Here is a 16,349-nt window from a genome sequence, read left to right on the forward strand (position 1 = left end):
TACTGCCAGTGCTGCTGGGACTGCTTTCGCTTCTTTTACATTTGACTGCTTGAATCACATAAGATAAAGAAAAATGAGGAGGAGAATGGATGGATTTGGGGAGCGGAGCCCACACAGAGAGGGGCTGGAATAATCTCATTGGTGTCACACACACACACAGTGTAGAGGGCTCGTTCTTTCTCTCCTCTCGGTAATAGCCTCATTCTTTTGCTCTGATTGTTTCTTGTAGATACTTTTTGCACACTGATTGTTTTGGCAGGGCTTTTCCTTCTCCTGTATGCTTATGCTCAGCGGGCTAGGGGAATGAAAGAATGAAGAGGGAGCAACTTAAAACAGTGAGGTAGCTCCCAGGAAGAAAGTGTGTTGAACAATGAAGCCTTTAAGTATGAATTTTCTGAATGTGAGCTGTATGGAGAGGGATGGTGCAACACATTCAGATGCCAATGGAAGCTATATTCATAACTGATGTAGGGATTTCAAAAGAAGAGGATTACTTTTCCCTCTGTTAGTGGATCCAGTTCCACATACTGTAGCTATATGCAATAACAACCACTGAAGACTTCATCCTAAGACTGAAAACTTAATCCACAAAAACTAAGACAAACACATAAATGAATGAGCTTCTTTCCTCTGCAATCTCATAGGATACATCTCAGTGGCCTTATGTCCATTTTGTGCACTGTTGAAGGTGACATTCTGGAAAACAAATGCTTTCCGCAAGTCGTCCGTATGTATCAGAATGAATATAAGCATCAGCTGCCAGTCTCAGATGTCTTCTTTCTTTAAGTGATGTAACAAACCCATGTTAAGCTTCTAGCTCAGTGCCAGGCTGGGTATCACAGGGCGAACACTGGAATAATCTTGACGACGATGCATGCAATTGCACCTGTGACATGCAACAATAATTCAAACTGATGGATTTTACCCAAACCCCTCCATTCACAACTAGCACAAAACACATAATCACTGCTTTCTACTTCTTTAGCTGTTTCATAGTTTTCTTGAAGGTGTTCTGATCAATAAAGTTCATGAAAAAGAAGAACAAAAAATTAATCAGTGCCCCTGACTCCATCTCTCTTGTGTTTGCAGTGTTGTTCAGTCTATCTGACCCCCCCAACCTCTCCCGCCCCCCTGGATAAACTGCAAGTCTAGAGAGGCCAGCTGCTCACTTATCCAACCTCTTGTGTACACTCAATGAGACCATGATGGCTCTAAATTGGTTTGTCTGCTCCACTGGCCTGACCAGAATTACAATCTAGCAAGCCAGTCTGTTTGCAGAGCCGCTCGCTCACCTGTTACAAACCCCAAGCAATCTGCTTTGAGTGCTGCAGCCTTATAATGACAGGAGGGAGAAGACGGAAGACAGGCTCTGTGTGTGCTTGTATATGTACAGTAGTAGGGAAGTATGTAACTTTTATTCAGAATGTGTTTTCTGACAGGGGTCTAGAATGACACTGAGTAAGGTGATGGACACTTAAAGTTGAAGAACAGATGTAATTGCTTTGGATTGATTGATAAACCCTGCATAGGAAAAAAAATGAAAAAAAAACAATTCACCTTGGAAGAGTGGATAAGAATACCTCACATCTAACCCTGTTTTCAATATTTATTTATTGGTCCTTATCATATGCAAAAGCATCTTTTAATTAAAACAGCAATTTCTCTTGATTTCATGATTTGAAGAACCTGACAGCTAGTGCAAATGAAAATCAATGCACAATCTCTACTCAATTAATCATTTTTAACATCTAGTAAAGTAAAACGTAATAAAAAGCACACATAATGCATCTCTAATGCACAATATATAGCTTGCCATTGTGGAGGTATGTATACTGTACATACAGTACTGTTTGTGAACATCTGTGATTTTTCCTGTGAGAGTGTGAAGGAAGATGCAGAGAGTCCTGCTATAATTACATCCTTCAGGAAAGTACACAATCACATTGAAACCCTTATCCTATTACAACAAATGAGACCCCCCCTGTCTGTGCAGAGCCCACAGAGTTGGCACTGCACAGCTCCATAAATCTGCAGCTCCAGGGCCAAAGAGGGAGGCAGGGCTGCACGACTTGTTCTCACAGAAGAGCATTGATGATGCCTTTGGAGGGACCTTTGGAGAGGACAGAAGGGAGGAAGAAGAGTTGAGATCTGGAGGGTCAGGATTTCTGAAGTATTATCACACAAAGCCAGCAAGATTCAGCCCAGCAAACCCTTCAGGAAACTGCATGGAAGATTATAGTGTGCAAAATAAGCATCTTTTCTCTGAATTTAACTCAAAATCCTTGGAACGCTCAGAGTCATTAAAATAAGAAAAAAAATGCTTTGTATTAAGTCGTTGTTTTATTAATTGTTAATCTTGCGAAGATGTTTCAGCATGCCTACCTTGGCATTGTTTGCCACGTTTTGCAAAATAGCATGAGATTTTTTTCTTCCACGATCTATGGTTCTATGGTTATAAAATATTGGGCAGAGCTACTGCAATATGTAGCCCTGGGAAATCTGTGATACAGTATCACAGAAATAAGTGATCTCCATTCTCATACCAAAGGAATCCCCGGGACCAGGTGCCTAATTCAATAGGAAATACACTCTGCTGGATGTACCGTATGTTACCACTGAGAACTAAACAGGGGTTTTTGTCAACTAGGAGAACAAGCATGTTATAAATATCAAAATCTAACAATAAACAGGAAAACAAATCAAATGGCAGTCTATTTTCATCTGGAGGCCTGGGTTTTATTGCAGCTGCTCTGACAAGGGAGATGGCTGCTTGAGGCCTTCAGTCAGAAGCTGGTATGCTGGAGATCAAATCCTTCTGTGTTATAATGTTTTGACTTTGAGTTGTTCTGCTCTCAGAATCTTTTCTTTTATTGTAGCAATGGCTCAGGCCTTCTGGAACTGCAAATGTTTTTAAACTGAAACAGATTGATATTAAATTGTCTCCCAGGGATCACATGGAACATCTCCATTCTCCATTATGCCAGCAGCCATATCACCCTGCAACTCACAACTGGCAACCAACCCACTGAAGCTAAGCAGGTGTGAGCCTGGTCAGTACCTGGATGGGAGACCTCCTGGGAAAAACTAAGGTTGCTGCTGGAAGAGGTGTTAGTGGGGCCAGCGGGGGGCGCTCACCCTGCGGTCCATGTGGGTCCTAATGCCCCAGTATAGTGACGGGGACACTATACTGTAAACAGGCGCCGTCCTTCGGATGAGACGTAAAACCGAGGTCCTGACTCTCTGTGGTCATTAAAAATCCCAGGGCGCTTCTCGAAAAGAGTAGGGGTGTAACCCCGGTGTCCTGGCCAAAATTTCCAATTGGCCCTTACTAATCATGGCCTCCTAATAATCCCCCTCTATGAATTGGCTACATTACTCTGCTCTCCTCCCCACTGATAGCTGATGTGTGGTGAGCGTTCTGGCGCACTATGGCTGCCGTCGCATCATCCAGGTGGACGCTGCACATTGGTGGTGGTGGAGGGGAGTCCCCATTACCTGTAAAGCGCTTTGAGTGGAGTGTCCAGAAAAGCGCTATATAAGTGTAAGCAATTATTATTATTATTATTATTATTATTCCTGTTCACACTGTCTTCTTCATTCAGATGGGTCTGGTAGCTTGGTAGCTAATGGTGAGGGATGCACACTGTAGTACACACTGACTGACAGACACCTCTAATACACAGAACAACACACAAACTATATGCATCTCAGAAACAGGCTGTGTGACTGTGGCACTGTAGCTCAGCAGTATTGTTCCCTGCTTCCTGAAGGCTGTGCACAGACTGCAGAGACTTGCTCAGATGTGTGACATCTGCAAATTGCCAGGGCTTTCACATTACTAACTGTAGTGGTCTGGAAAATGGGAAGCAGAAAAACAGGAAATCTGGCAATCAGGCAGACAGCCTGTGGCTACAATAGTGAGTACAGGGATCGGGGAGAGAAACTTCAAGAGAAGTACAGGCAAAGGAAGAGAGAGAAAATGAAAAAAGAGATAAGGAAGTTGCTGAATTGTTATTCTGGGTCATTTGCCAGTCAAACGTGGCTCTATCAGCCTCCTAATCAGATGAGAAAATACCCTAATGTAGCTGTATATCAGTGAGTCATGCTGAAAAGACTCTAAACAGCCTGTTGAAACAGTCAACATCTCTCCTCCAATCCATACTTCTCCGCACTATGAGCCACAACAGTCATTAATGCTGCTGAGGTGAAATCATATTAATAATAATAATAATTGCTTACATTTATATAGCTCTTTTCTGGACACTCCACTCAAAGCACTTTACAGGTAATGGGGACTCCCCTCCACCACCACCAATGTGCAGCATCCACCTGGATGATATTCTGACAAGTGAGACATCAAGGCCCTTTATTTTCTCTTGACCTCAATACCTTTACAGGATTTACTGTATGAAAACATTTTAGAAGTGCCAATAGCATGTTTTCATTGGAAGGCATACCTGTACATTTCTTTAGTGTTCTTTCCTGCAATGGCTGAAATGACTTTCTACACTTAATTCTATGCCTGCTGGAAGGCTGCCTGTCTAGGTGTGCACATTGTTATTGAAATATGAATGAGCCGCTAAGCTGCAAATCCTGCTGAAACAGCTATGAACTGCTTGTGTTAGGGGCAGGTGCTTGGAGTGCTGGTTGTGCTATAAGGTCTTGACGGTTCACCTTTGCCTTGCTATTAACCAGCTATGGCTGGGATTTCTAGAGCAGCAGTGCATAATTTGCTCAGCACTGCCAAGATTCAGTGGGCTGGAGCAGGCCCATGTTTCTGTGGTTTCCCATTCACAGTTGAACCCAGAGACCTGTCTGTCTCATAGAAAGACGTGGGAAAAGCAACAGTCCCTCCATCGGTGCTTGTTCTCCTTTAAGGTATTTTAGAGATCACAGTGCATGAAATGTTGAGTGGCTCACACAGCTGCAAACTGGAGCAGAGTGCTCGTAAGTCCCCTTGCCTGTATTGGCACAGCAAAGGGCACGCTGGCTGCTTAGAGTGCAACTGGGCTTCAGATGGAATGAGGAAATGAAAGGAAGCAGACTGGAGGTATCCATAGCTGGATAGCTGAAGGCTATTACAAGGAGGTGGTACATTGAAAATGTTAAAAGTACCCGATTGCTCCATGCCCATCTGTGCAAGACTATTTTCTCTAACAGTTACCTCCAATATGAAGTGCTGTCCTCAAAGATCAGCAAAATGATTTTGGTAGTCAAAACAAAAATAGCATATTGACATCTCTTAATGATATCTCTTAAATTTTGGGTGGGATAATTTGGGTGGGGACTGCGCCTTTGATACACAAGTCTCTTTCAAAATTAATAGAGCCCACTGTCAGACCTCATTGCTTCAGACATCCTTCAGTTCTGAGCACCAGTGTGTACATGTCGTGCTCATAGCATTGTTGCACATACAGAACACCTTCAGGAGGCCAATTTAAGAAAGGAACCTTGTCAGCGTTTCAGGCTCCTGTGCTCCTAGAATATACTAGCACGATTTTGAATTTAGTCCAACTTGTTATTCTCAGGGTTGATGCAAAAGGAAGCTCCAGGATCCTTGTGGATTTGAACAGCTCCGAGCCATGGGCCACAACATCCTGGCACTCTAACTCTATCTCTGTATTCTCACTGCTGCTGTGCTTTGACTGTGCAGATCTGGCAAACAGCCCTCCACATTGGTCCCCAGTGTTTGGGAATATGAAGAATTTAATGAATAGCAAATGAGGCATTTTATTTAAAGTACAAAAATACAATAATAAAAATAATAGTAAAAGCGACGGTGATGGAAAAAAAAACAAGCCCTGTAAGAACCTGACAAGAATCTCCAAGCTTGCAGCTTCCACGACTTCAGCTAAATGTATTCATCCTTGTTCACTTATTAAAAAGATATCTCTGCAGGCTGCTACACCATAACCTTGCTGAGCAATAACATAGACCTCCCTGAAACAAAACTAAGAAAAAAGCTTATTCACATGGCAGTAAAAACCACTGGATGAACATTTAAAGTCTTTTGTTTTACAGAAATCCGGTGAGCTCTCAGACTGAGTGGCTGGACAATCCAGATCTAAACTGTCCAGCGACGTGCCTGAAATCTTTATACAAAAAAGCTATCCCTATGTTACTGAATTGGATTACTAAAGCCCCTTCTTTAAAACAGGCTATTGACAACTCAGCAGAATGTGACTTATTAAGGCCAGAATTAAATCAAACCTTAACCTACTTGTCAATCACAAATTCCAAATCTGTCACCTTCTGGAAAGCTGCCTTTAATGAGCAGGTTTGGAGTTTTTTTGACTGGAAGTTGAATTGATGTTCTGGGTACTGATAAACAAGCTACCTTCACTGTGCTACACATTTCCCGGAAAACTGTAGAAAAGGAGTCTGCATTAAGCCAACAACATCCAAAACAGCAAAGCCAGGCCCTTCTACCTTTCCTCCTACCCACCTCTTACTTTTCCCTGCATACTACTCGTGTAGAAATTCATACAGTGCATACTGTACAGCTAAAAAGACCCTGTTGGATTTTCACCATTTTATTCAGATATTTTTAAATGGCAACTTCTGCTGAAGACTCACTTTTAATTTTTGAGAATATTGTGCCTATTTAGGGTTTCATGGGATATTTTTTTATAGTTTTGCCACATGTTTGAAACATGCAGATTGGATGAAGTACTGCAGAGCCTTGACTGACAGGAATAATGTGAAAAATAGCATTTAGACATCTACAGTGTATACACTAGAGATAGTTATATAGGCTATATATAGATATAATGTATATATTTGGGCAGTTTCTGAGACAGAAGAAAAGCACTACCCTTTGTTTGTAAAACACTAAAAGCTTGAAGATGGAAGGGATTAATTTCTGTGAATTTCTGTGATGTGTAAATCTCATCTGCTTTACCGCAATAGAAATAGTGTGCCATGACCTGATCACTGATTAAAATAATAGCCTTTCAGTAGACTGTGAGTCATGTCATCCAGATTCTTATTAGCATCACTGAGTTTTTCCTCTTATCAGGAACAGTGATTCTGGGCAGGATGTGAGTATTATTTTGGGGTGCACACCGCCTGCAGGTGGGTGCATTCAGAGGAGCAGAAACCACTGCCTCAGAGGGGGATGGGAAGTGGAGCATGGCTGTCCTGCAGTGGGGCTGCTGTGCCACTCCAGGGCGATCACTGGAGCCCTGCTCCAGCAGCGGTCTCTCCGGCCTGGCAGGGTAGACTCAGGCAGAGCAATGGAGCTCACTGTCATGTCGGCTGTAACTTTGAGATTGAACTGGTGTCTTTCAGCTTTACTGCCTACCATATTTAGGACTGATCTTGTGGCCTTCTGCTATCTTTGTATTTTAGTCTTAGTGGTGCAATGATTTTTTGTCTGTTTTAACACTGATCAAACATGTATCTAAACTGATGTGATTATGGCCCATTCTGCAGTCTTAAAATTGTTTTTGTACCAACAAAGAGAGAACGACAATGACAAACCTTTTAGCCTTTCTGAGAACAATATTTAAAAAAATCAATTTACTTTTTATGTTATACTTTTGCTTCAACAGTTGTAATCTACTGTACAGTATATGGCACTCCTGTAATTCTATTTACAGTGCCTTCAGAAAGTATTTACCAACCTCACCAATCCAGTATTCTGAATTTTTTCACAATTTCTTATGTTGCAAACTCAAATAGAAATATTTTAGTGAGATTTTTGTCATTAATCAACTATTTAAATTACTCCGTAATGTCAAGGTAGAACAAAAGTTCAGGATTTTTTACATGTAATTAAAAACATGTGACCTGTCTTGATCTGATAACTGTTGATCCCCTTTGCTATGGCACTTCAAATTGAGCCAATGTACATGTCATTGTTTTCCAGTGAGATGTCTTTAAAACCTGACTGGAGGGCACCTGTGGTCAGTTTAATTGGTTGACATGATTCTGAGAAAATACACCTGTGTACAGTATATAAGGTCCCTCATTTAAAAGTGCATGTTACAGCAGAAACTCTGCCATGAAGACCAAAAAGCCATCCATATAACACAGTGATAGAACTGTGAGGAGGCACAGATCTGGGAAGGGGTATAAAAACATTTCAAGGCTGTTGCCATGAACACAGTCAGGTCCATCATTAGAAAATAGAAAGAATATGGAACCACCCAGAATCTTCTTACTACAGCTCCCCCAAACTAAGCAACTGGGCAGGGAGAACATTGGTCAGAGAAGGGACCCAGAACCCAATGGTCTCCCTGACTGAACTGCAGAGTTCCATGGCTGAGAGCGGAGAACCTTTCTGAGGACACTCATGTCTGCATTACTGCGCAGATTTAGCCGCTGTGAGACAGTGACTAGATGGATGATATTTAAAACTCCATACCTGGAGTTTGCAAAAAGATATGTGGCAGGACCTGAGACCATCCAGCAAAGGCTTCTCTAGTCTGACGAAACAAAAATTGAACTCTTTGGCCTGAGTCCAAAACACTACACCTGGTGCAAACTGAAGACACCTCATCACCTGTGTAACACCATCCCTACCCTGAAGCATGGTGGCAGCAGCGCTATCTTATGGGGATGCTTCCCCATGGCAGGGACTAGGGGACTACACTTTGCAAGTCACGGATGCCGGGCTATCTCCTGAAACACAGCACTGAGGAGCTGATGCTCAGTAACTCTGGGATGTGAAAGCAGCTGCAGCCGGAGCTAAGATGGCACAGTGACACAGTTGTGAATTGGAATCCATGGCTGGCAGGCAAGAGTGGATTAGCAAGATCTGAAAAAGCACCTCAGCCCCAAGTCTAAACGTACACAGAAGCCTGGGAACTAAAACCACATTTTCTTGTAGAAAAGCTAAATGCCACACAGTGCACAGACAGCCTGCAGCTTCCAGCAGTGTGAGGACAGCCAGAGCCGCCATCTGTCCCAGCTTTCCCTGCAGTGACCCTCTCCATAAGACACTGAGCCAGGATGCCACTGGTCCCTCATTCCAGGGCAATCTTCTCTTCGGCTGCCTGAAAAACTACTTCTATGTCCTGGTGAAAAATGAATTCCACTTTTACTGTTTCTAAATAAAACATAACAGAGAATTCCAAAACTACAATTAACTGTAAAAGAATTCTCTTAAACCTCCTTTTTATCAAATTAAATATGCATATTCAATGTTCCACAGATCAAGAATAAATTTTACTCTGGAGCAAAAGCTTTAAAAACCATGATGTATACTTTGGAAAGTGGGTCTGGAATATTACTGAGCATTAAAATTGTCTAACAAAGACTGTTAACTCCAAGGTAATAGTCCGTGGCATCAAGAATTCAAATACTAGGCGAAAGACAAAGTGAAGGACACACTATAAGTCTGGCTGTGCTCGTTAACCCTCCAGGAGATAGAAGACAAGTGATCCTTCTGCTTTATGTCATCATCTAAAATCCTCTCATACACATGGTATGTCATTGTACTCTATAGTTTATATCCTTGCTAATCCATGCTCTGTTGCACCAGAGAAGCAAACAAAGCACCAGTTCCCATCCTAGAGCACAGTAGTTCCCAACTGAGAGTCTCCATTGAGCAGTCATTCAGCATGGGGAGAATGAATGGTTGTGATATTACAGGTGGCCTGCACCACCTTTCCTTTTTTGATTATATGATCCTCAAATTTCCAATAAAATCTTTGATAACCAAATATACAGTACTATACTGTATCTGCTTCTTAAATATGAATGCAATAGAAATGTTTTCACTTTGGGCAACATGTTGTCATTAGCATGGCATCAAGCTACAAATCCCCCCATTAACCATTAAGAAGCAGTTCCCTTCTCTCAGGTCATTTGTATAAGAAATGTAAGTTAATGTTGCGTTAATGCAAGAACTGATGAAGAAAATCCCTCCAGAAAGCAGGCACAAAATTGCTAAAGAAACACCAAGAATAGCCGATCACACCATTTCCATTAGCAGGCAGACTAACACCTAAACCTGCCATTTAATTTGCATTTTTTTCAATTTCTTTTCAATTTATTGAAAACAAAGAAGCTGTATGTACTTTTATGTACTGTGCATAAAAGTAGGGAAAAGGTATATAACATAAGAAAAGGCATCAGACTATACTACAGTATATTCCAGTCATAATTGTAGTTTAGTTCATTAATAATGCAGTGATAAGAATGAAATATCCTGACTTGAGGTATGTATACAGCAGATTGTGCAATTCACCCCTCTGACTTACACAATACAGCATAATACTATATAGATTTCTAAAATGACATTTATAGAAACATCTCCAAGGAGTTACACAGTCTAAAGCCTACCCAAAAGCCTTAGTTAATAAATAAGCTTTCAGATGTGCTTTTAGAGACCTCTGAAATCTCATGAAAATTATCTTAAAAGCTGATGTCCAACACCTGGATGGAGAGGAGACAAGTGAATGGGCATTGCATCTAGCTATGGCTGCCTGTATTTGAACTGTAATGGTGTGCAATTATTTTGGCAGCTGTTCGTATGCTGCTGCTGAATTGTGGGATGCGTACTTTCTATTGCACGGTTGAAACTTGACTGGGAGGTCACTGGAAGGTCGATTTAGAGACTGGAAGTAACTCTGCGGAACAACATGCGTTTTAAACTCTTTGACAGCGTGATAGTTTATAACACCAGCAGAATCATTTTATTTTTATCGCGCTATTTTTTCCATGTGAAAATTTCCATTCGGCATTCTCACCAACAACAACAGCTATTAGTAAAAAAATCCTGTGATTTGCATTTTCAAATGAATTGTTTTTAAAACATCTTTGAAGAAAAGAAAGTTAAAAGAAGTATTGCTATGTATAATTCATTGATTAATTGTTTTAGATCCACTTTATGGCACTACAGACTTAGACATAGATGTCTAAAGATGACTAAGCAAAGAACAATAATATTATACCTCATTGTATTTATATAATGTTTGTCATACAGAATTATATAAAGTACTTTAAATACAGGATGGAACCCATTTCATCCACTGTTGATGGGGGCAGTCATTATGCACCAGCAACCTCACCACACAGCTGATTAGGAGGAGCAGTAAGTTACTTGACCAAATGAATTGAGGAGGAACTTAAGGAAGGTCAGATAGAAAAGGCGAGAAGTAGAATGTAGCCAGAAACACTGTGGTTAACATCTCTACTAGCACAAACTGTGCTATTGGATGTTTCAGGATCCATTAGATAAGGTTCTGGTTTAATTTCTCATCTAAACGATGGGACCTCCTATAGTACAGGGTTTGGATTTTCTGGTCCAGAGGGAAGAATTCCACCTACTGGTTCAGCAGCACCACTTACAGTAGCAAGCAGGTTTTCCTTTGAGGTCTCCTATCCCAGCAATGACCAGACCTAGCCATGCTTCATTTAAAAGACCTGACAAGATCAGGCTACCAGGTAATGCTGCTGTCAACATGCTGTTGGGATGGCCAATTTCATGGAATGGCACAATAATAGCAGAATAAAATGTAGCACTACTCATCCATTTACAAAATATAGTTTTATCCTCTTTGACCTCTAACAAAGATATATCTTCTATCAACCTCATACTTTCAATAGATTTTTTCAGTATCTGGGATTCTAATTCAGAAAACAAAAAGGAAACACAACAGTTGTTTTAATACTCTACTACCCATAGGTAAAAGCAGTGCTTCTTCCTCTTCTAATTGCTTTACACATGTTCTTTTTCAAACTCAAATTATTAGAATAAAAGCTAAACTTAAGAATTCAGGCCATGAAACAAATTGTGTGCTACTTTTTCATAATAGCAATATAGCTGAGACTGTATTTCAGACGCTTTCTGTGACAACCAGCACTCCTGTCATTCACGGACCTGTTACTATTGCTAGGAATTACAGAAACTGTAAGCTGTAGCCCATCAGCAGCCCAGTGTGATGGTTCTACTGTATCAGTGGTACTGCACACCTCTCAGCATGAGTGATTTTGTTTTTTTAAGCAAGCAGAATCAAGCTGATGAGTTTATTCAAAAATAGTTGCGGAGACACACACAGAAGGACAAGAATCAGGTTCCTTAATGACATAAATTGACAGTGATCAGGAATATGACAGTACAGTACAGTACATGCTGGCTTTGGAACAGCCTGGCTGTCAAATAGTTAAAGCCCACCACTCTCTGTATTAGTGTTATTCACTGTGAAGCAGAGACTGCAAGCTGAAACATTAATTTACACCTTCGTCTTGATCAGGATTATCTTGGCTGTGAGTGTGGAAGCCTTGCACTTCCACAGGGAGGAAGGACAGAAATGTTTAATTTAAACTGCAGTGAGATCAGGTATCAAAGACTAAACACAGGGCAGCCCCTGCAGTCGAGTGGATTACTGAGAGCAATCCACTCCTTCACTGTGTAGCCCTATGAGTTGGGAATATCAAAGCAAGGTGCTCCTTAATAATGACCACAAGAGCAAAAAGATGTGCTGAAGGAACACAGTCCAGAGGCAGTGATTTAAATATAACTGCATTCACTGATCCTTCTTCTTCTAATAGACCTAGGAACCCTGCTGGTCTGGCTGAAAGCTTTTTCACCGGCACACAAAATCTTAACCTGTGTCTCGTCTCAGTAATACACAACATTGGCCATCCACCCTGCTGTACGAAATCCTTAGAGAGCACTGCAACGTGCACTTGGACTAATTTGCTCTCAAATATCCGACGGAAGCCCTCTGGTTACGAATTTACAAACATTAACCGTGACTGTGTTTCCACTGTGAAATTCAAGTTTCATTTGGAGCACAATGCATTTCTAAGGGAATGCTGGTTAAGGGACGTGCAGTTGTTGAAGGGTAGTAGGGGTGAAAGGTTTTGGAAGGGAAAAGGAAAGCAGGGATTGAACTAAAACAGTCCTCTACACTTTCAGTCAACAGTTTGTTACTCATATATTGAGAAGTAGCCAGACTTGTGCCGCACAACACACGGCTCTTGTGGGCTGAACCAATACAGGGCCTTGTCACAGTCGGCCTTTTGATATTGATTCCTAAATATGGAAGTGGGCTCTCCTGAGAACTACATTCAAAAAGCATTTTACTGACAATCTCAGTCTATCTGTAAGCACTGCTGCAACTCCTTAAAAAAGGTTTTAATGTGAAGGTTTCTCGACGAAAGGTTGGTTATTGTATATAAAATAAAAGGCATTGACCACTCGAAGGAAGCAGGCAGTGACGGGGGGAACTCACCTGAGACGACAGTATAGCCAATGCCCCTGGGACGCCCACGGTCCTGGTCTATGGCAGTGATCATACGCACCAGGCTGCCCTGGAAAGAGACAGTGCTCAGACAGAGTGGGACTGATTCTCCTAAAGCACATTTATTAAACTGAATGATTTACTGATGAGTAAGTTCCATTTTAAGGAAATGTGCTAATGTTGCCAGTTCTTCACATTAAGAAAAATCAGACTTGACACATAGTTTACACCTTTTTACCCCACTACGTTTCTGAGGTACATGTATGTCAAGCATAATCGTGTATTTTCTAACTTAATAACTAAGCTTTTCAGCAAACTCTGCATAAATTTTTTGGGCTTCAGATTTCAAAGACATCTGACTAGTCTTTGTTGTAGAAGTCTTATGTCATAAAGCCTTGAAAACTCTTACAGAAATTCCCATGATTGCATAACACTTACATTAGCACAGAGAGCTGCTCTCCCCACCACTTCAAACAGTTTCACTATTTAAAACTCGTCTAACATACCACTTGAAACTGGCAAGATCAATTTAATCCATAAACTGTGTCTGAAGTGTATTTACGCTTGTTTCTGCCAAACAGCTCATGTCACTGACCAATTATAGAAGAATCAATTACAGGCCTTTTAAAATCCACTGTAAGCTAAATGCCTTGCAAAATATTTTGAAATAATTTGGTAAATTGTCTTCATCTCTATGTGAAGTGCTATACTCAATCACCTGGCATAGTAATGACATTGTAAGCTTCTATACTCAACCCACATTGCAAGATTTTTCTCTTCTTTTTCTAAAAAAAAGTGATTAATTTGACAATTTAATTTTTATTTATGGAAAATCTAGCATCTGTCATCTCTCAGGGGATCACAGCTGCAGCAAGGTTCAGGAGACAAGCAATTTAAAAAATGACCTATGACAATGCGGTATGTTTGATTTCCTTTTGCTTGTAAATGTCAACAGCCCCAAAGACACCCAGTCTTCCCATCCCCCATACTCTGTACATGTCTGTGTGGTGAGATCCGATTCTTTTAAATTCATAAAACGTAGTAGAGCAAGGACACTACTCTGTAGCAAGACTGGACTGGTCACTACACCTTCCCCCTTCCCTCACTCTCCATCCAGTCATTTGCAAATTAAAACAAGTCATTTTTCAGGTCTTATCTCAAATTCTCACTAGTCAATAGACAAAGTCTTCAAGAGAACTTTATCAGCATAGTGCAGACCTACTGCCTGCTTCTGTTGTCTGTGTCTGTGTGGAGAGTGAGTACAGCTATTATTCTAGTCTGTGGTGTACTTTATTATGTTTAGGTTTTATTTATACATGAGCATGTAAATACATTTAATATAAACCTGGATAAAATAAGTTAACAATATCAAGACTCCCACTCTCCAGTTCACAGAAGGACATTAAGAAATAGCAACATGTTGGGGTGTCCGAGAGCATGGTTTATGCTGGGCAATCATGGCAAAAGTCAGGTAGAGCAGGAAAGTGTTGAAAATGGAAGTCAAAGTGTGGAAATAAAGCTTCTTACCACATGCTGAGCAGTCTGTTGCATTAGCTGTCTGTATTGGCCAGCTTGTGTTGAGTGAATGTATGTTGTTTGTCAATGTGCTGCGTCTCCTGCATGCAGTATCAGTTGGATATATCTTGTATTGACTGTCTGCATTCTGTATTCGCTGCCAGTATATGGGCCTGGTTGTATGTGTGCTGGTCTTCAGTGTGCTTTATTGGCTATGCATGTTGCTGTAATAGCTGTGTGTTATGTTAGATGTTTGTACTCATGCTCTATTTGCATTCAATGAGTTCTATGTTCTGTGTGCTGTATTGGCTGTATACTGTATTGGCTGTCAATATTGCAATATTGTCTGCCTTGCAGTGCACAGGTAATCTGCATTGCCGTACTTCCTGTGTGTGCTGTGTTGGCTGTGTGAATGTGGTATCACCTGGGTGTGTACAATCTCACTCACAAACACAAAACAGGTAAGCGCAGAGTCATTGATTGGTTGGTTTAGGACGTTTCCTGCTGAAGATCTGGGAGAACGAGCCTTATTCATTAGAGTGTGTTTTCTCGACCTTCCTCAGACAGTTGACGGATATCAGAGCAGCAAAAACACTCACCACTGTTGTCTTCACGGCTCATTAATATGCATGCAAATGTTGTACTTGACATTTCGCACAAGGGTGAAACCAATGCTTTTTTCAATAAATTCTGAGTTACTGATAGAACTACAGGGACAGGGGAAGAGCAATAAAGCAAGTGCAGGGAGAGAATTCCCAGTTCAGTCTGTGCTGCAGCTTGAGCCCACGGTGTAGCAAATGTAATGATTAAGAGAAAGAGCAGAAAAGAGAGAGGAGACACACAAGAGACTGTGAGCATGAAAGGTGGGCATTGAAATCAAATAGCAGAAGCTCGAGCTACTGAAGCAGGTCAGGTTGTATTTAATCTATTTGCAGTTAATTAAGCTCAGCACAAAATGTGAGTTTGTGGAACAAATGAGAGTTTTTTGAAACATATAATATTGAATGAATAGTATGAGATAATAGCTTTCTCCTTTTCCTTCTTTTTCTTCACTTTTTTGTGGTGAAAGAATCTTATAGCAATTTGTACATATGTTCAAAACATTCAGAAAATGGAAAACTTTGTCATCTGGAGGAAACTATCTGTCAGGGACTATGTTAATTACATTTATTAAACACAATCCAATTTTTTTTCTTTGAAACAATAAATTGAACAGTATTGGAATAGGGCCTTCTGGTTTATTTGGTCCTGATTACTGTAGAGGAAGAAGTGGAAGAGGTGTTAGTGGGGCCAGCAGGGGCCGCTCACCCTGCAGTCCATGTGGGTCCTAATGCCCCAGTATAATGACGGGGACACTAGACTGTAAACAGGCGCTGTCCTTCAGATGAGACGTAAAACCGAGGTCCTGACTCTCTGGGGTCATTAAAAATCCCAGGGTGTTTCTCGAAAAGAGTAGGGGTGTAACCCCAACATCCTTACCAAATTTCCCATTGGCCTTTACCAACCATGGCCTCCTAATAATCCCCATCTATGAATTGGCTTCATTATTTTGCTCTCCTCCCCACCGATTACTGATGTATGGTGAGCGTTCTGGTGCACTATGGCTGCCGTTGCATCATCCAGGTGGGGCTGCACATT

At 41.1% G+C, this 16,349-nt stretch overlaps 1 protein-coding gene across 2 annotated transcripts in view; it reads right to left on the reverse strand.

The window, feature by feature from the left end:
• The window catches only part of cdh23 (cadherin-related 23), a 200,893-nt gene that overhangs the window by 112,197 nt on the left and 72,347 nt on the right, over positions 1-16,349 (reverse strand). For both annotated transcript variants that reach the window (XM_088635229.1, XM_088635227.1), the window contains exon 9: positions 13,188-13,266. In XM_088635229.1, the coding sequence (XP_088491355.1) occupies positions 13,188-13,266 (79 nt within the window). The remainder of the gene's footprint in view (positions 1-13,187; positions 13,267-16,349) is intronic.

The sequence above is a fragment of the Lepisosteus platostomus genome, chromosome 6, assembly GCF_059453375.1.
Source record: "Lepisosteus platostomus isolate fLepPlt1 chromosome 6, fLepPlt1.hap1, whole genome shotgun sequence".
Taxonomy (NCBI): domain Eukaryota; kingdom Metazoa; phylum Chordata; class Actinopteri; order Semionotiformes; family Lepisosteidae; genus Lepisosteus; species Lepisosteus platostomus.